General features: G+C 49.4%; 2 protein-coding genes across 3 annotated transcripts in view; both read right to left on the reverse strand.

The window, feature by feature from the left end:
* The window catches only part of E4F1 (E4F transcription factor 1), a 40,184-nt gene that overhangs the window by 7,194 nt on the left and 12,846 nt on the right, over positions 1 to 20,144 (reverse strand). Inside the window, exons 3-13 of one of the 2 annotated variants that reach the window (XM_029576248.1) lie at positions 17,843 to 17,939; positions 17,215 to 17,402; positions 16,589 to 16,709; positions 15,720 to 15,872; positions 6,183 to 6,346; positions 5,605 to 5,722; positions 2,962 to 3,063; positions 2,211 to 2,428; positions 1,402 to 1,600; positions 745 to 887; positions 501 to 563 (exon numbers count right to left, since the gene is read on the reverse strand). In XM_029576248.1, the coding sequence (XP_029432108.1) occupies positions 501 to 563; positions 745 to 887; positions 1,402 to 1,600; positions 2,211 to 2,428; positions 2,962 to 3,063; positions 5,605 to 5,722; positions 6,183 to 6,346; positions 15,720 to 15,872; positions 16,589 to 16,709; positions 17,215 to 17,402; positions 17,843 to 17,939 (1,566 nt within the window). Of the gene's footprint in view, positions 1 to 500; positions 564 to 744; positions 888 to 1,401; positions 1,601 to 2,210; positions 2,429 to 2,961; positions 3,068 to 5,539; positions 5,723 to 6,182; positions 6,347 to 15,719; positions 15,873 to 16,588; positions 16,710 to 17,214; positions 17,403 to 17,842; positions 17,940 to 20,144 lie in introns of both variants that reach the window. The other variant, XM_029576247.1, reaches the window with a different exon arrangement.
* On the reverse strand, positions 3,029 to 5,511 carry LOC115075665. Its single transcript, XM_029576257.1, has 2 exons — positions 4,187 to 5,511; positions 3,029 to 4,129 (listed from the first exon to the last, which is right to left on the reverse strand). The coding sequence occupies exons 1-2, from the start codon at positions 5,393 to 5,395 to the stop codon at positions 4,094 to 4,096; spliced, it is 1,245 nt and encodes a 414-aa protein (XP_029432117.1). The 5' UTR covers positions 5,396 to 5,511; the 3' UTR covers positions 3,029 to 4,093.

Genomic DNA, 20,144 nt, shown 5'->3' on the forward strand with positions numbered 1-20,144 from the left:
CCGACGGGTCTGTCAGAGTATATTCGGTGGCGAGCCTCTGCAGCTGAATACGCAGGGTAAGTTAGCTGGACAAGGACCTCTGTTTCTAAGTCTTCAGGCTGCACGCTCACCTTCCATCTACTCATTTTTCTTCCTGTACACCCAGCAGCGCTGCTGCCACACGAGCAGAGCTGAAGATGATCTTTTCCCGTACACACGTGCCATCCTGACTGCAGCGTACCAACGTCTTATCAGAGACCCCCACCTAAGGCTGGCACGAGGCTTTACAGCCGTGAAAGTAGGCCTTGAGAGCCAAGGAGCACCTGTTCCTTCTGACATTATACGCACCTCCTGCCGTCGCTGTCTCAAACGGATGCCGTCCCTTTACCGGAGGTGACTGGGTAATGTGTCAAGGGACTCTACACTGACAGAATATGCAACAGCGGCCCCATTTGTGCTTTCTGGCCCTCCACCTGACGTTCTCCTCATCGCTCCTGACTATTGGCTACACAGACACCTACCTCATGTCTTGTGCCTTCAAGGAGATCAGCTGCTTCGCTCGTCTCTGTCTCTTCAGTAGCAGCCTTTGGGGAGACCAAAAACCCATTAGCCCTTCAGACATGGGCGCTCTGGTCAGATGTAAGGTCCCAGTGCATTGGGCCACTCATGCTCCTGACCGTCCATGGACTCCTGCCTCCATCATCTTCATACCCCACTCAGTGATCTGCACCAGCCCTTCCTGTTCCTGGGCTTAGCATTAATTACCTCGATAATGTACTCCTGCGTGTCTGCCACCACGGACGAGAACTCTACCAGCACCGTGTGCGGATCCTCGGAGAGCAGCGTGGCGGCCACGCTCTCTGCCTGCTCCTCTTCCTCCACCTCTTTCAGGGCCAGAAGGCAGCCACCTGAGCAACAAGCAGCTGTTAATGGTCACTGCCTCCAAAATTCCTTGCCATTTCCACATATAGTTACACTATTTCATACGCACAAAGTCACATTTTTATTGCAAATTCTCAACTGAATACTTTCATTTAAAAAATACATTTTCCAATATTTTCTGTGTAAGTCTAATTAATTGACTCAAATGTTATTTTTTTCTCTCTTCCCCTCTCTCCCTCCTCATGCACTTTCTCCCTCAGCCTCCTCCCCTTCCTACCATCCATTACTCAATCCCTGCCCTTGACCCGGCTATGCCTTCACTGCTTGGCTCTGCAACATGAGTGGCAACAGCAGAGTAGCAGTGAAACAGGAAGCAGGCTGTCCCACAGCCCCAAGAAGGAGAGTCCACAAGTAGTGCCTGCAGGAATGGCAGGGCCCTGTTACTGAAAACTAAGAATTTCAGCGCCTTCTGGCAGTGCAGCCAACTCCCTTAGGAAGGGCCTCACGAGCTGCAGGCCTGCAGAGGTGGCGCTCACCTACCTTTGGTCCGTAAGTGCCTGTTCAGAGTTCCATGCTCTGCAAAACCCCGGCCACACTTGTAACATCTGAAGGGTTTCTCGCCTGTGTGGTGGCGGATGTGCCGCACCAGGGATCCTTTTTCTCGGAAACCCCGAGCGCAAAACTGACACACGTACGGTTTCTCCTCCATGTGTGTACGGAAATGGACCTGCTGAGCATTCTGCTCAAAACACAAAGCAGCACACGTTCAGGAAAGTGTCAGGAAGCGAGGCCTAATGATCATAGCAATGGGTTGTGAACCCGCTTCCCCCAACCTTCCTTGTGACCGCCTCAGGTACCCACTGACATCATAAGCTCTCTGGGGAAGGGATTCCTTGTATCTGTTCAGTAATAATGCTGTGAGCCACCAAAAATCAGCAACTCATCCTAATTTTTCTTCCATTTTATGAATTTGATGTTGCAATAATTACATGAACAGTCTCAGGTTTCCACCTGGATCTCAGGCATTCTCCAGGGGCAGAAAATGCACATTTAATAATAATAATAATAATAATAATAATAATAATAATACAAGTTCATGCACATCTCCTCCTGTTTCTACTTCCCCCTCTCTGTTATTAACTGCAGCGTCCTGCTTAAAGAGGGAGTCGATCACTGGCACATTACAGCACTGGTTTGTATGTGGAAGGACGTAAGCAGTCAGAATCCGCCTCCAATATGTACATTGTGACGAGTCCAGGCTGTAAATGTTTAATAAGCTAAGCACAGAGTCAGGGAAGATTGTTTCATACAATGCTAGAGCACTCCTTAAGCCCCTGCCTTCTCCCTACCTTGGTTTTATATCTCTTGCCACATTTGGCACAGGCATACGGCCGCTCATCAGAGTGCACACGCATGTGTCCCTTCACGTGTGCAATGGTCTTGTACAGCTTCCCACACTCGCCACACTTGTAGCGTCGCTCGCTGTAGTGCACTTCTTGATGCTTTTTCAAGAGGTAACCTTTTACGAACTCCTTCCCACACACGTCACACTTGTACAGCTTATAGCCTAAAGAAAGAGCAGCCGGCATCAAATTCAGCACTGGGGATCCAGTCCAGAGCATCAAAGTGGGAAGCTGGGCCTGGATCCTTTCTATAGCAGGTATCATTAAAAAAGGAATCCAAACTTAATAAGGTTTTAGGTTCATTGTACCATCCTGAGGAGGTCACACTTACTCCTAAGTTTGGATCCCTTTTTTGATATTCTCTGTTAAGTTGTGAAGGTATCCAGTAGCTCATTTTTGTATTTTCTATATCCTACTGCCAGGCACTGAGAGACAGAGAAATACTGAGGGACTGCAGGTGGCACACTTGGTATGTAGCAGTGCCCTCAAAGCTTGTTCTCTGTCTCCATCTGCTGGTGGGAGTGCATAAGCCACTGGTCTGGACTGCTGTGGGTATATTCAGGATCAGAAATATGTGAACTGAAGTCCGTGAGATTTGCTCATCTTGCTAAGCTGGAAAAGATGCACTGCTGAGATTTAATTTCTCATGCACAGAACAGAGCTATTGCCTCCGTGGATACGACGGTCACATACTTACCCAGATGCCCCTTGACATGTATCCTCAGGGACGCAGCTGCACAGAACATTTGGTTACAGTGCGGACAAACGTAGGCCTCGTCTTCCTTTCCTCTTTTCCCATCTATCTGTTGGAAAGAGTAGAGCAGAATCCTACACAATTGCTTATTTAGATAAGAACATAAAATGAAGTTTACTGTGGAGAAGTGCAGAGTGATGCAAGTAGGCAAGAATAATGCAAACTACAGGTTCACAATGCTGAGTTACGTATTAGGCCTCACCACCCAGGAAAAGGATCTTGTAATCACTGTTGAGGGTTCTCTGAAATACTATTTTCTTTTTTACAGACTGAAGGCTCTGCACCTCTCCCATCTGCTGGAGACAGAGAAGTACCAAGGGATTGCAAGTGGCACACCAGGTTATATGGCAGTGTCAGGAAACCTTTCTCTGTGTCCATCTGCTGGCAGAGAGGCGTCTGGACTGATCTGGGGATGAACAGGAATGTCAAGGAAGGGAGGGTGGAGACGAGGACAGGATCTGGGAGAAGCACAGGAGATTTCGGAGGGCGTGATGGGAATTGTTGTGCTGACTACAAAGGCCATATGGTCTTCTTCTGCCGTCCTGTTGCTACGAATATAACTGAGAATCTCTCAATGCTGCTGAATCGACCCGTGATGTGGACGCATCCTCAGTGTACTTCCTGTTACCACATCTCAAAATAATAAAGCAGACTAGAAAAGGTACAAAGAAGGGGAATAAAAATGATAAAGGGGATGACACGATTGCCTTGGAGAAGAGATGACCCAGAGGATATAACCAGGTTTATAAAATCACAAGGGGGGGGGGGAGGGGGGTGGTTACTAATTAATTTAATGGCGTAATATCTGAAAAAGTCAATAACTCTTTCCTATTAAAATGAGTCCACCCCACTTGATTTCATAAACCTCTTATTGCACAGTCTCTCTCTTCTTTTGCTTGAATGTGTTTGATCCTCTTGGCACATCGATCCTCCATCACAACCACTTGTCTCCCCCTCCCACCACCTTTTATAGTTTTTCTAGACCCCGCAAAACGATTCAGAAAAAGCCCAGTACTAACCTCTGTGACAGGCAGACACTGCAAACCGATCACAGGGAAAGAAACAAAATGTTGTCTCAAGGGGTCAGGGCAGCAGAAGAGAGACCAACAGCCTTGAAGGGGCAATTAGCGGGCTCAGCCATGAGGGGCAGCAGAGAGAGACCAACAGCCTTGAAGGGGCAATTAGCGGGCTCAGCCATGAGGGGCAGCAGAGAGAGACCAACAGCCTTGAAGGGGCAATTAGCGGGCTCAGCCATGAGGGGCAGCAGAGAGAGACCAACAGCCTTGAAGGGGCAATTAGCGGGCTCAGCCATGAGGGGCAGCAGAGAGAGACCAACAGCCTTGAAGGGGCAATTAGCGGGCTCAGCCATGAGGGGCAGCAGAGAGAGACCAACAGCCTTGAAGGGGCAATTAGCGGGCTCAGCCATGAGGGGCAGCAGAGAGAGACCAACAGCCTTGAAGGGGCAATTAGCAGGCTCAGCCATGAGGGGCAGCAGAGAGAGACCATCAGCCTTGAAGGGGCAATTAGCAGGCTCAGCCATGAGGGGCAGCAGAGAGAGACCAACAGCCTTGAAGGGGCAATTAGCAGGCTCAGCCATGAGGGGCAGCAGAGAGAGACCAACAGCCTTGAAGGGGCAATTAGCAGGCTCAGCCATGAGGGGCAGCAGAGAGAGACCAACAGCCTTGAAGGGGCAATTAGCAGGCTCAGCCATGAGGGGCAGCAGAGAGAGACCATCAGCCTTGAAGGGGCAATTAGCAGGCTCAGCCATGAGGGGCAGCAGAGAGAGACCAACAGCCTTGAAGGAACAATTAGCAGGCTCAGCCATGAGGGGCAGCAGAGAGAGACCAACAGCCTTGAAGGGGCAATTAGCAGGCTCAGCCATGAGGGGCAGCAGAGAGAGACCAACAGCCTTGAAGGGGCAATTAGCAGGCTCAGCCATGAGGGGCAGCAGAGAGAGACCAACAGCCTTGAAGGGGCAATTAGCGGGCTCAGCCATGAGGGGCAGCAGAGAGAGACCAACAGCCTTGAAGGGGCAATTAGCAGGCTCAGCCATGAGGGGCAGCAGAGAGAGACCAACAGCCTTGAAGGGGCAATTAGCGGGCTCAGCCATGAGGGGCAGCAGAGAGAGACCATCAGCCTTGAAGGGGCAATTAGCAGGCTCAGCCATGAGGGGCAGCAGGGAGAGACCATCAGCCTTGAAGGGGCAATTAGCAGGCTCAGCCATGAGGGGCAGCAGAGAGAGACCAACAGCCTTGAAGGGGCAATTAGCAGGCTCAGCCATGAGGGGCAATAAAGGAAATCTTAGTGACAAATGAACCCGCAACATGACACCATCTTGAGATGCCAAGTCGTGTTTCCCCCAATGAGCCCAGTCCATGGGGTCAGCAGTGATGTGCGATCCCAGCTGTCCAAGGCGAGTCAGGATGCAGAAAGACTAAACCTGGAAGCCACATCTCCTGACACTGAATGAAACCACCTCTTCCCCTAGTGAAATGACAAAACTAAGAGCCAGGAGACGTACAGGTTCTGCGTCCATCCCTGTGCACGCGGCCCCCTCTGCCTCCACTTCCCCAGACGAATCCTCACACTTCTGCAGGTCCTCCATTGTCACCGTCTCAATGACAATGCCGGAGTTCCTCATGGCCTGGCGTAGCAGGTTCTCATTAAGCTCCACTTCAGCCTGAAGCTCCCCAGCCTCTGACATCTGAATGCAAAGGAAAGCAAGAAGACTTAAGAAAGGACCAGGATCTTCTGCATTGTACAGAAGAGGGGATGAATAACACAAGGCACCCAGCAGATTTCACAAACTTCGCCCCTTCTAACACCAGATCTATGAGACAACAAAAGCTGCTGCAGCAGAAAGAGGGAATGGTGACTGCTAGACACGTGCACAGTGCCCTGTACTAGTTAGTATTTAGGTCCCTGTTCAGGCTGGGTGTGCTGCTCAGGTAGCACTCATGCACACAGTAAGGATAATTATTTCCCTTACAGCATCGCTGGAAGCAGTTCTGAGCCACAGAGGGGCACTGCAAAGCTTGGCCCACATGTAGGAGGCAGCGGCTCCCTAAGTGAGCATGGAGAGAGACCCAGACCTTCCCAGAGAGCCCATCAGGCCCCCAAGAGAGCATTCGGCAATCTCTACCAAGCGACAAAAGGACAGTCACCTCCTGGCACACGGATTTGGGCTGCACAGGCAGCTCCTGCATCTGGACATGCACTTCATGGAGAACGTTTCCCTTAGCATCAGTTACGAGGCTGATAACCGGAGAGCCCTCGATGGTTTCATGCACAAGAGATGCCATGGTCTCTGTGTTGGAGTCACCAGAGCCTGGGAAGAAAAGAAACACTGAAGAAGGATCTCCTGCAGCATCAAAGGAGGAAGGAAGCGACATGCATGGTGACATTCTGAAGTCAACAAATGGCCACAAGTTAAACTACAATTTAATTGGAAAAATTACTTACCTGATAATTTCATTATCCTTAGTGTAGACAGATGGACTCAGGACCAGTGGGTTATTTGCTCCCCTGCCAGCAGGTGGAGACAGAGTCAGGTTTCAAAGCTGACGTCACCCTAGATTCACCCCTGCAGTGACCTCAGCCCCTCAGTATTCTCTTCAAAAGCCACTGTGGATATACTACCGAAAAAACTTTATTAAAAACGGATAACCGTAACTTTACTCAACCAAACACTGAACTCCAGTAAGAATATAAGTGCCTGATCTAGGGACTGGATGAACACTTACCCGAGACCCACTCATGGACAAATCCTTGGCACAATTCTTGGGCAGACGAGGGCGGGATGCTGAGTCCATCTGTCTACACTAAGGAAAATGAAATCATCAGGCAAGTAATTTCTCCATTTCCTAGCGTGTAACCAGATGGACTCAGGACCAATGGGATGTACAAAAGCTACTCATGATCAGGGTGGGAGGCTGCCCGCAGTTCGGTTAACACCATCCTTGCAAAGGCTGCGTCCTCTCAGATCTGAACGTCCAGGCAATAGAACCTAGAGAATACTTTGTACTATTTATTTGTGATTTTATGTATGTTACACATTGCAAACAGCTTTGATTACATTTTGTATAAAGAACGGAATATAAAATATTTTAAATAAATAAAATGAGGACCACATCACTGCTTGGCAGATATCGATGGGAGACAGCAGCTTAACTTCTACCCATGAGACTGCCTGAGCCCTGGGGCAATGAGCTTTAACCTGAGAAGGTAATGGCTTTCCTGCCTCCACACAGGCTCCAGTGACCACCACTTTAATCCAGCAAGTGCTATGGTAGCCCTCGAAGCTGATTCGCCATGATCCTTCCACCGTGAAGGACAAACAGGCGGTCCGTCTTTCAGACCGGTTCTGAAACTTCCAGATAATGCACTAAAAGTCTCTTGACATCCAGATGATGGAGGAGACGATATTCCTCTACGTCCTTGAGTTTATCTAGGGATAGCAACAAAATGGACTGATTCAAATGAAACTCCTATACTACCTTGGGTAAGAAGGATGGACAGTACGCAGCTGTACCGCCCTTGGAGTCATCCGGAGGAATGGTTCCCGGTACGACAATGCCTGCCGTTCAGAGAAGCGACGTGCTGAGCGTATAGCCATCAGGAAAACCGTTTTCAATGTCAATAGTTGCAAGGAAAGATGCGCAGCAGTCGAAAGGAAGGGCCTGCCAAAAAATCCAGTACTAGATTTTCCACAAGGGAACCGGCAACCATAAGGGAGGTCGGAGATGCTTCACTCCTTTCAGAAAATGGGCTAGGTCCGGATGAGCCGACAGGGAGGCCCCATTCACCTCACCCCTGAAACAGGAGAGAGCCGCTACCTGTACCTTTAAGCAGTTAAGGGCCAAACCTTTATTTAAGCCGCCCTGCAAAAATTTCAGAATAAATGGGACTCTGGCCACCAGAGGGGGGGGGTGGGGGGAGGGCATGTTCCTCGTACCAGGCCTCAAATACTCTCCAGACTCGCACATACACTAGGGACGTGGAGAACTTCCGAGCATGGAGCAAGAAGACCATTATCGCTGCTGAATATCCTTGCTTCATCAGATGAGCCCTCTCAAGGGCCCGACCGAAAGACAGAATAGAGTCAGATCCTCATGAAGGACCTGTCCCTGCTGCAGAAGGCCCCTGTGTGGTGGGAGGCACAGGGGGGTCTCCACCAGGAGTCTCTGAATGTCCCCATACCATGGATGCCTGGGCCAATCTAGAGCTACTAGCAGGACTAATCCCCTGTGATGCTCGATTCTGGAAATGACCCTACCTAGCAGTGGCCACGGAGGGAAGGGAAATAGCAACTTTTCTTAACAGAGCGTCAACCCCCAGGGACCATGGATCTCTTCTGTGACTGAAGAATCAGGGGGCTTTCGTGTTCTGAGATGCAGCCAGCAGGTCAATGGACGGGAGACTGCAGCAATCTATCAGCTAAAAGGCCTTGGCTGACAACACTCACTCTCCTGTATCCAGACTCTTGCTGCTTAGAAAGTCTGTTCTGACATTGTCTTTTCCTGCAATGTGGGAGGCTGAGATCATCTGTAGATGTATTTCTGCCCATTCCATAAGGAGCTCTCTCTCCTTGACAATTGTTGGCTCTTGGTTCCTCCCTAGCGGTTGATGTAGGCTACCATCATTGTGTTGTCAGACATCACGCAGACTGCTTGATCCTGGAGTCTGTAACTGAATTGTAGACATGCCAATCTGACTGCCCAGGCTTCCAGGCGGTTGATGTTCCAGATGGCCTCTTCTTCCGTCCAACATCCCTGGGCAGACAGCTCCTGACATTGAGCTCCCCAGCCCCGGAGACTTGTGTCTGTTGTGAGGACCAGCCAGTTCGAGGATGACAGATGGACACCCCTGCTCACATGAGCTTCCTGTAACCACCACTGGAGGCGATAGAAGACTCCCATTGGTAGGTGGAGACAAATCAAATAGTCTTGAGAATGCGGGTTCCAATGTGACAGCAGTGAGCTGTCCATGTGTGCCCTTGCCCACAGCACTACTTCCAGGGTTGCTGCCATTAAACCAAGAACTATAAGCCCACATCATCGGGCTTATTGTGCTCATCAGCTGACGCACCTGAGACATCAACTTCCTAATCCGCGTGGTCGGAAGGAAGACTTTGCCCTGCTTGGTGTCGAACTGGACTCCCAGATATTCCAAGGATTGGGAAGGCTTGAGACTGCTCTGGTTTACTACCCAATCGAGTTCCTGAAGCAAGGTCACCCTATTGGCTCTCTTCTACGAACTTGGCCCGGATGCGCCAGTCATCCAAGAATGGGCACACTAGGATTCCCTCTTTCCTCGATGCTGCCACTATGACCACCATAATTTTGGAAAATGTTCTGGGGGCAATGGCTAGGTCAAAGGGCAGCACCTGGAACCAATAATGGTGGCACTGGACTGCAAAATGTAGGAAACATTGGTATTCTTGATGGACTGGAATATGTAGGTAGGCCTCAAATAGGTCCAGGGAGGTTAAGAACTCTCCCGATTGTACGGCCATTATCATGGAGTATAAGGTTTCCTTGCGGAAATGATTGACTCATAGATGTCAGTTGACACTCGTAGATGCCTGTTGACAGATGGGGCGAAAGGAACCTTCCTTCTTGGGTAAGATAAAAGATGGAATAATGCCCCGTATTTTCCTGGGGCATAGGTACTGGGATTACAGCCTTCATCCTGAGGAGCCTTAACAGTAATCTTCACTGCCTGCTTCTCATGTTGGGAGTGGCAAGGAGAAATCATGAATATGTCTCGAGGAGAACATAAGAACATAAGAAAATGCCATACTGGGTCAGACCAAGGGTCCATCAAGCCCAGCATCCTGTTTTCAACAGTGGCCAATCCAGGCCATAAGAACCTGGCAAGTACCCAAAAACTAAGTCTATTCCATGTAACCATTGCTAATGGCAGTGGCTATTCTCTAAGTGAACTTAATAGCAGGTAATGGACTTCTCCTCCAAGAACTTATCCAATCCTTTTTTAAACACAGCTATACTAACTGCACGAACCACATTCTCTGGCAACAAATTCCAGAGTTTAATTGTGCGTTGAGTAAAAAAGAACTTTCTCCGATTAGTTTTAAATGTGCCCCATGCTAACTTCATGGAGTGTCCCCTAGTCCTTCTACTATCCGAAAGAGTAAATAACCGATTCACATCTACCCATTCTAGACCTCTCATGATTTTAAACACCTCTATCATATCCCCCCTCAGTCGTCTCTTCTCCAAGCTGAAAAGTCCTAACCTCTTTAGTCTTTCCTCATAGGGGAGTTGTTCCATTCCCCTTATCATTTTGGTAGCCCTTCTCTGTACCTTCTCCATCGCAATTATATCTTTTTTGAGATGCGGCGACCAGAATTGTACACAGTATTCAAGGTGCGGTCTCACCATGGAGCGATACAGAGGCATTATGACATTTTCCGTTTTATTCATCATTCCTTTTCTAATAATTCCCAACATTCTGTTTGCTTTTTTGACTGCCGCAGCACACTGAACCGACGATTTCAATGTGTTATCCACTATGACACCTAGATCTCTTTCTTGGGTTGTAGCACCTAATATGGAACCCAACATCGTGTAATTATAGCATGGGTTATTTTTCCCTATATGCATCACCTTGCACTTATCCACATTAAATTTCATCTGCCATTTGGATGCCCAATTTTCCAGTCTCCTATGACCTCCAGTACCCAATTGTCCAAAGTGATCTTGACCCACCATTGGTAGAAGAGGAACAGTCAGCCCCCTATCTCCTTGATCCGAGGGTGGGTCGGCAAACTTCATTGAGGGGTTCAGGTCGAACCTGAGCCTGCCACTCTCTTGGGCTGTCGACTACGAAAGGAATTCAACCTCCCAAAGGGCCAAGACCTCTAAAATGTTGAGTTTCTGTAGGGGCAAAAACAGAAGCCCCTGGATCAACCCCTCATATGCAAGGAGTGCTGTAACTGCTTCCTCTTATCTTCCAGTAGCCAGGGGACTGGAGATTTGACCCATTTACTGGCCAGGTTTTCCAATTCACTTCCGAAAAGGAGTGATCCCTTAATGGGCATCTTTGTAAGACTGGCCTTGGAGGTTGCGTCTGCTGACCAATTCCAAAGCCATAGCTGTCTTCTGGCCACCACCACCGAGGCCACTCCTCTGGCTGAAGTACGGACTAGATCTGAGCCCACGTCTGCTAAAAAGGTGGCAGTGGGTTCCATAACTGCTCTGGAATTCACCAGAGTCATCCACCTCCTGAGAGAGGAGTAGGCACGAATGAGCTACCAGGGCACAACAAGCAGCAATTTGTAAGGTCATTGCTACTGCGTCAAAAGGCTTGTTTAAGGATGGACTGCATCTATCATGTACATCCTTTAAGGCCGCTCCTCCCTCTACTGGGATAGTTGTTCACTTAGAGATAGCACAGACCAGTGCACTTTAGGGAAAAGCAAACGCTCTCTCACTACTGGATCCAGTGGGTATAGAGTTTCTAACACTCGTCCCCCTTTAAAACTTGCTTCCAGGGCAGCCCATTACAGATCAATCAACTCTCAGATAACTTCCAGTACTGGAAAGTAGCAAGAGGCTTTCCATACAGAGATCAAAATGGGATTCTTCTTTCGTTTCATTGTAGAATCGGTCACAGGGACTCCCAGCATCTTCAGGGTCTGGGAAACCAGGGCTGGCAATTAGTCTATGAAAAAACTGCAACACGGTTCGATATGGTTCCAACCCAGGGGAAATTTCCTCTTCTTCCAAGGGATCCAGATTGTCCTCTTCATCTGAGCCATCTGGGTCCCTACCAGGGATGCCCTTGGTAAGGCGAGGCACGCCTCGATGTCTGCCGACTGGGGGGGGGGGGGGGGGGCGCTTACCGCCTGAGGTTCCATCTGAACAGGGGCAAGCGAGCTAGTAGACTGCACCTATACGAAGGCTTATATGCCTTGAAAAAATTCAACCCAAGAGAAGGCAGCAGGGTCCACACCTAGCCCAGGAGGTACTGGGGAGGTGCTGCTGAATTTCCCTCTCCTATGGATGACCCAGTCAAGGTAGTACTCAGATCCGGGGTACTTCCAGTTAAGGCTGTGACTAGCCCATCTTCTGAATGGGAGGAGCCAGGCTTAGCGAAGTCCGGGGAGGCCCAACTCTCCTAGGGCTTCCTCACAGTGCTGACAAGTTGGAATCCAGGTCAGACTGTGAAGCCCTAATATGACAAGCACCACAGAGAGAAAAGCGCTTATGTTTCTTGGTTGCCGGCGCTATTAACTGTGTGCTCTATTGGCTCGCACTTAAAATTTTATGCACACAGATTTCGAGCGCCTAGGCAGGGTGTGCCTGGCTTTTCCTGTATCCTGCGCTTATTAGGTTATGTGCGCACGGTGCGTGAACACAGCCAACACACTGTGCGTACCAACGTTCTATGAGGGCAACATAGCACACACCAAGACGCGCACAAGATGGTGCCACCGCAGCCTACCTCGCGATGTGCCTACCACGTCTAAAAATGGGGCCTAGCCCGCCTACCTGCTTCTCCTTACCCCAACAGGTTTGGGAATGACGTCAGTACGATGCACTGAGCAAGGAGACCAGAGGAAGTCTTATGAAAACCCTCCAATGTCTCTGAACCAGGAGGTAAACCATTTTTTTTTTTAAAGGTTACCTGTGCTTAGTGCTTACTGGTTGAGTACACAGACTGTCTCCGGCTGCAGGGGGAGAGGGCTTTCGATGTCACTGCTGCGCTCGGCTTCCTGCACCCGCTGCCTTTCTGTTGCCTAAGCAGCAAAGTCCACGCTGGGAACCAGCTACCGGACCAAGGCAAACCTGTGAGGGATCTCGGAAATCACCTCAGGAATTCTCAAGTGGGAGAGGGTCCTTTAGGTATCAACAAAGGACAGTGGGGCTTGATTTTTCTCCAATTTAAAATGTTGAATTTCTCCTGCCAAAAATTACAGCAATCCCCATGGGGAGAGGTATATCCACCATCTGCTGGAGACGGAGAATACTAGAGGGCTGAGATCACTACAAGTGTATCTAGGGTGACCTGACTCCATCTCCATCTGCTGGCAAGGGAGCATAACCCATTGGTCCTGAGTCCATCTGGCTACACACTGGAAAAGGTAATTACATCCAAATCACACAGGAGAATGTGATACAATAATGCAGTGTGTGTCAAAGGCATTCTGGCAGTAAATAAAGCAGCTTCTCATACCCCAGAAGGCTGCCAGTGGGAGACAAGTTAGCAAATAGTGCAAACCTAGCCAGGATAATGCAAGAGCCATTTAGTTACAAGCCGTAAACAAGACAGTACTAAAAGGTCTCTCTTATCTATTCCCTCCTGCCTGGCTTCTAAGCCACACCACACAGCCCATTCACAGGGTAAAACAGAGGATGACAAGAAAAGTTTCCTAGTATAAAGAATTTAAAAAACCACACTTTTTAAACGTGTAGGTCATATTAAAATTCAGACTGGCTAGTTTCTCCCCTGTGGTGCTGGGAGCCTGGGATGAGATTCTCTGTCTGAGAAGCCAAAGACTAAGCAAGTTATTATGAACACAGACCCATAAAGGATAGGAAATATATAAATCAGCTCACAGCTACCTTGATGGTACCGTGGTTCTTATATTCACTAGGTGTGCGAGGATTAAAGATCTATTCTTTCTTACAGAAGCACATTATCTACAATGAGGGAATCGCGCTATAGCCAGCAATGACACTAAGGAGTTGGATTTAATACTTGCCTTTCAAACTTGAGGCCAAAAAGAATTACAATTAAAGCTATACTGGTCCTGCCCCCAAGAGCTTACAGTTAAGATTGGTACCCGAGGCAATGGAAAGCAAAGTGACTTGCCCTAGGTTACAAGGAGCATCAGTGGAAGAGGTAAGATCTGAACCCTATTAGGCTGCTACGCCACATGCCTGTTTTTGTATTCATTTATCCCCCCAAAAATATATCAAAATTAGAAAAATATTTCAAAATAGATCACAATAGTCCACAGTTAATTGCAAAACACTTCCAAATTTGCAAAAATCACAAGGTCAAATTTAAAAAATATATATCCAAAGCACTTCTGACAAGACATTTAATCACAAGACTTAAAAAAAAAAAATATATTCCTGCAAAAGTAGGACAAACTTTTCAAAGATCTTCAGAAATCTTCAAACACATCCTAAACCAATCTCGGGGAGAAAACCCTTTCCTCCACGTGCTGGATGCAGCTGAGAGAGCGGGCAGTGTCCAGGGATCGGTGCGATTACTCATCCTCTCCGTGACTGAAGCTCGGGCTTTCGCTGCCACCTGCTCCCCAGGGCAGCTGGCACTCACCTCCTTGGGAATGCATTCGTTGTTAGATGCGGGATAATTTGCTGCTTTGCCTAAGAAAACGCTGAAACGGTTTCAGTTCATCCGATGGATGGGAGGATTAAAGGTTGGGGAGCTTCACTGTTGCCAGTAAAATACTGCACCACTTGATGGATTCTGGTACCTTTCGGACAGACGGCGGAAATCGGCTCTGCATCGACCTTTGCTGAGCATGAGATGCGCTGGGAAGGATAACGGTCTCATGTTTTTGGAGGTAGGGCTAAAAATCTGCAACAGTTTTCCTTTGGAGTGAGTCGATCAAACATTCTTATTTTGGAAGAAAATAAAAGCGCAGTAATTCTGTGCAGCTTTTAGTGAAGATGACTGCAGTTATGGGAGTTTGATTTTTACTGTACTACTGAGCCTGGGGTTGGATATTTTGTCATATTTGCTTTCAATTGTATTTATTTTCCAATTTGTTTCACTGAATGTTGTACAACAAAAACAGTTAACGCATATGAAAGTCGTGCACTCTGTGCATCTTCATGTGCTGGCATTAACAGCAACAGCTTCACCCCCCCTTTCCCCTATCCCCTCCCAGCCCCCCAACCAAACAACCACGCCCCTTTTCTTACCCCCTCCACCACTCCCCAGAGCCTCGCCCCTTCCCCCTTTTCTTACCCCCTCCCCTTCCCCCTTTTGTTACCCCCTCCCCGACTCCCCAGAGCCACGCCCCTTCCCCCTTTTGTTACCCCCTCCTCGGCTCCCCAGAGCCACGCCCCTTCCCCCCTTTTGTTACCCCCTCCCCGGCTCCCCAGAGCCACGCCCCTTCCCCCTTTTGTTATCCCCTCCCTGGCTCCCAGAGCCACGCCCCTTCCCCCTTTTGTTACCCTCTCCCCGGCCCCCAGAGCCACGCCCCTTCCCCCTTTTCTTACCCCCTCCCCATCCCCCAGAGCCACGCCCTGTCCCCCTTTTCTTACCCCCCCCCTTCCCCTTTTGTTACCCCCTCCCCGGCCCCCAGAGCCATGCCCCTGTCCCCCTTTTGTTACCCCCTCCCCGGCTCCCAGAGCCACGCCCCTTCCCCCTTTTGTTACTCCCTCCCCGGCCCCCAGAGCCATGCCCTGTCCCCCTTTTGTTACCCCCTCCCCGGCTCCCAGAGCCATGCCCTGTCCCCCTTTTGTTACCCCCCCGCCCACATCATGCCACCAGGTCACTACATAGGTCTTTGCCGGTTCCCCTCTGGTTTAAGGACGGATGTTTGTTTGCTTTGGCTCTTTTTTTGTGACTCAGATGGAAGAAAGACGCATGAACGTAGACAGGAGTTTCTGAGCACGAGGGGGTCCAGAGATAGTGGAAAGACGGCTGCAAGAACCGAGGAGGAAAGGCAGGGTGCAAAAGCAGATCAGACTCACCTGCTGGTGAAACCTCTTTGCTGACCACAATTTCCTTATTGATGCTGAAGCGGATCTTTTCCGTGCACGGCGTTAAAGACTTGAGGTGGCGTGTTAGGGCCCCGGACTCCCGGAAACTCTTCCCACATTTCTTGCATTTGTATGGACGCTCATCTTTAGCAAAGGGAAAGAGCAGAAGAAGGTCCATTGTGTCTGCAAGGAATAAAACCCCCAGCCACACAGAATCCAGCAGCTCGAATGACCTTCCCCAGAAAGCACACAGACAGACAGACAGACAGAGGCTGTGAGAGCTGCTAGCACGGCGTGCAGAACCGGAGCCAGCAGCGCAGGGAGAGGAAGAACATGAGAAGCGCGAGGCCCAATCATCCGGCGTAGGATACCTTTTCTATCCTTCCCGCTATAAATGAAGGATAAGCCTCTAAGAGAAACTGCCGACTTCCTGAGCCTAATTTCTGCCTCTTGGGTCCACTTGGGCTGCTCTGGACAGCCCCTGGGGGAAAGAGGTTGCTTTGCCATAGAAAGAGACCCCCTGGTGGGAGTCGGCGATTATTTACTTAAGCGGACCCTGGGATCTCCAACGGGCAGCGTCCTCAGAGTGCACCGTGGTCCATTAGAAAGAGGATGCAGGCTCACGGCTCCTTAGTCACTGCAGAGGTCACTTCCAACCAAGCAGGACAATAACGAAAGCCTAATTTCTACTTCCTGCAAACACAGAAGGAAAGTGATCTTGTTCAGAACAAGGCCCCTGCAGAGAGCGCCTGCACACATGCATGAGATGGTCCTATACAAGGCTACCTCACTGGAGGAGAGACAGACAGACAGACAGACACTCCCCTGCGAGTCAGAGGGTAGCGCATCCCAGCACTGACCTGTGTGCCGCCTGTTATGGCGGATTAAGGATCCCTTTGTTCTGAAAGCTGTTCCACATAATTTGCACTCATAATCTTTCCTGGTGCTGTGCGTGACCATGTGCGCTTTCAAGATACTCGCCTAGGACAAAGGAGTGGAACGGTTACTGCTCACACCAACCTGTCATCCCTAAATTCAGTATGAACAGTCAGAAGACAGAGCCCTGCACATAAAACTAAAACAAGGAAAAGCGCACGTATAGCAAGGCACAAAGTGCAACGCCCACTCCACTCACACTCAGGGGGTTCCCACACTTGTCTTCTTACAGCAATCTTTCCACTCTGTCAACGTCACATGTAAACTGGGAGTGGGTGAGATTAGCATCAGGAAGAAAACCTCGAGAACCAGGTAACCCAACTTCCCAAAAAGAACAAGCCAGGAGTCTCATGGTTAGAGCCAGGCACTAGCATTCATTTCTGGGATTATGAAGGAAGTGCCCAGACGTGGCAGCCATGACATCTCTCCCAGAAGTGGCAGCTTGTGCTTCTGTCATGCTACAGCAAGAAGAGAATTAATCTGAAGCCTGCCGGAAACCGCGCTCCCTGCCCTCCTGGGAAAAATAAAAGTCTCCACTTGTACACCTCACCGTTTTGAACGTCTTCTGGCAGAGCTGACACACGTATCTGCCATCCTCGTTAACCAGAAGCTTCCCACTCAGCAGGTCTGTAGGGCCCTCTGCTTCCAGCTCTTCGGTGCTCCCATCATTCAGCTCCTTGCTTTGGTTTCCCAGAACACAATCTTCACAGGCACTTTCATCTTTGGTGTGCTGATGGCCTTCAAGTAAAAGAGCAAGCAAGCAAAAAACAATCTGCTTTAATGCTGTCACTTATCTGACCAGGGGCAGTGTTTTTACATTTGCTGCAAAGAGAAGCCAAGAAGGATTTTGCTGGACTTTGTAAATAAGCCCAAAACATTCATGAGAACATTTTTTCTTAATTCTAACTTAGAAAATGTGTCACCAGGCCAAACAAAAAGCAGCAGGGCAAGCTTGCGCCCGGATTACGCGAGCTGGGTACGGAGAGATTTCCCTGCAGAAATATTGTGCACTAAAAAATGCAAGGAGCATCTACAACTTTGTCAAGAAAATGAGCATGGAAAGAGGGATTTCTGCTCCTTCCCACAAACATCTGTCTGAATGCCCTCCCCAGGCCCTGGCACAGGAACAAGACTTGGAAGGGGCAGCCTGCACCATCTCTAGTCCACTTGTGACTCACCTAACTCAAGTCCACTGCCGATTTCTTCTGACAGGGAAGAGGATTCAACAAGAATATGAGCAACTGTTACAGACTCTTCAAGAGAAGGAACGACCTGCTGTAAGGGACATTAGAGAGGAAGGGTTGCTTAGGATTTCGGCCACGTCTGCTTTATACAGTGTTACTTTGCTCTTGGAAACCTCTCCCACACATGACATGCCCAATATCGTTTCTAATTCCTCCTTGCTGCACATTAACTGCTGCTCTTAGAATATACCAACCAAATCTTCTGCTGCATCCAGAGCCGTGCAACATTTCCTTATCTCCAGTCTGAGGCACTGGCACAGATTTATATTTCCAGCATGTCAGATAGACAAACGACAGATTACTCACAATGATTGCACATCACATGGACCTGATTACATCTGGCTCAACCATTTGGACCTACTTGTGGCAGTTGAGGACTGGACCAGAACACTCCTGCCACAGGACTGTGCATACTGCTGTACTGGCTAGGCCAGGAAGGCAAACCATAGGAACTGCTGTGGGCTCCCAATACAGGGTGTATGCAATGCCAGAACCAGGGTCCCATTAAAGGAAAATGCCCTCCCAGCTGGTTCCAGAACAAAGGCCAGAGTGCTGGAGTTTTAAAGGAAAATTGGTTCTTACCTACTAATTTTCGTTCCTGTAGTACCACAGATCAGTCCAGACGCCTGGGTTTTGCCTCCCTGCCAGCAGATGGAGACAGAGAAGGTTTTACTAACACTGCTACATTACCTACTAGGGATGTGAATCATGTGATCGATCGTCTTAACGATCGATTTTGGCTGGGGGGGGGGGGGGGGGAATCTGATCGCCATGGTTTTTTTGGTTAAAAAATCGTAAATCGGGGGAGGGCGGGAAAACTGGCACACCAAAACAACCCTAAAACCCACCCCGACCCTTTAAAACAAATCCCCCACCCTCCCGAACCCCCCCAAAATGTTTTAAATTACCTGGGGTCCAGTGGGGGGTCCCGGCACGATCTCCTGCTCTCGGGCCATGGCTGTGTTAATAGAAATGGCGCCGGTGGCCCTTTGCCCTTCCATGTGACAGGGCAAAGGTAGCGCCGGCGCCATTTTGAATATTGGCAATACGGCCCACGTGCAGGAGGTGGCTCCCGGACCCCCGCTGGACTTTTGGCAAGTCTTGTGGGGGTCAGGAGGCCCCCCAAGCTGGCCAAAAGTCCCTGGGGGTCCAGCGAGGGTCCAGGAGTGATCTCCTGCACTCATGACGTCGGGTGCTAGGAACCAAAATGGCGCCGGCGCTACCTTTGCCCTGTCACATGGAAGGGCAAAGGGCCACCGGCGCCATTTCTATTAACACAGCTGTGGCCCGAGAGCAGGAGATCGTGCCGGGACCCCCCACTGGACCCCGGGTAATTTAAAACATTTTGGGGGGGTTCGGGATGGTGGGGGATTTGCTTTAAAGGGTCGGGGTGGGTTTTAGGGTTGTTTTGGTGTGCCAGTTTTCCCGCCCTCCCCCGATTTACGATTTTTTGACGATAAATCGGGGGAATTGCTATTGTATTGCGGCTCTAACGATATTTGACGATTTAAAATATATCTGATGATTGTTTTAAATCGTCAAAAAACGATTCACATCCCTATTACCTACAGGCCGATACAGTACAATGCACTCTGTTAACCCGCGGTTGGATGCGTGTTTGATGCGCTAGCTTTACCCCATATTCAGTAAGAGATAATAGCGCGTCGAAAACGCGCGTCCAACCCCCCCGAGACTAATAGCGCCCGCAACATGCAAATGCATGCTGATGACTCTATTAGTTATTCCCGCGCGATTCAGAAAGTAAAAAGTGCAGCCAAGCCGCACATTTTACTTTCAGAAATTAGCACCTACCCAAAGGTAGGCACCGGGAAAGTGCACAGAAAAGCAGTAAAAACTGCTTTTCTGTGCACCCTCAGACTTAATATCATGGCGACATTAAGTCGGAGGTCCCAAAAGTTAAAAATAATTTAAAAAAATTAAAATCAGCCCGCGGCTCAAAAACCGAACGCTCACTTTTGTCGGTGTCCGGTTTCCGAACCCGTGGCTGTCAGCTGGTCCGAGAACTGACGCTGGCAAAATTGAGCTTCGACTGTCAAACCCACCGCTCCTTTTACCGCGGGCCCTAATTAGCATAATTTTATTTACTGTATCGCGCGCACGGGACACTGGCCTGGGCGCTCGCCCGCTCTCCCGCGTTTCTTTCTGTATCGGCCTGCTAGTGAGCAACCTGCAGTCCCTCAGTACTGACCTGTACCCAAGCCAAGATGTGAATACC

Source organism: Rhinatrema bivittatum, chromosome 14 (genome assembly GCF_901001135.1).
Source record: "Rhinatrema bivittatum chromosome 14, aRhiBiv1.1, whole genome shotgun sequence".
Classification (NCBI taxonomy): Eukaryota; Metazoa; Chordata; class Amphibia; order Gymnophiona; family Rhinatrematidae; genus Rhinatrema; species Rhinatrema bivittatum.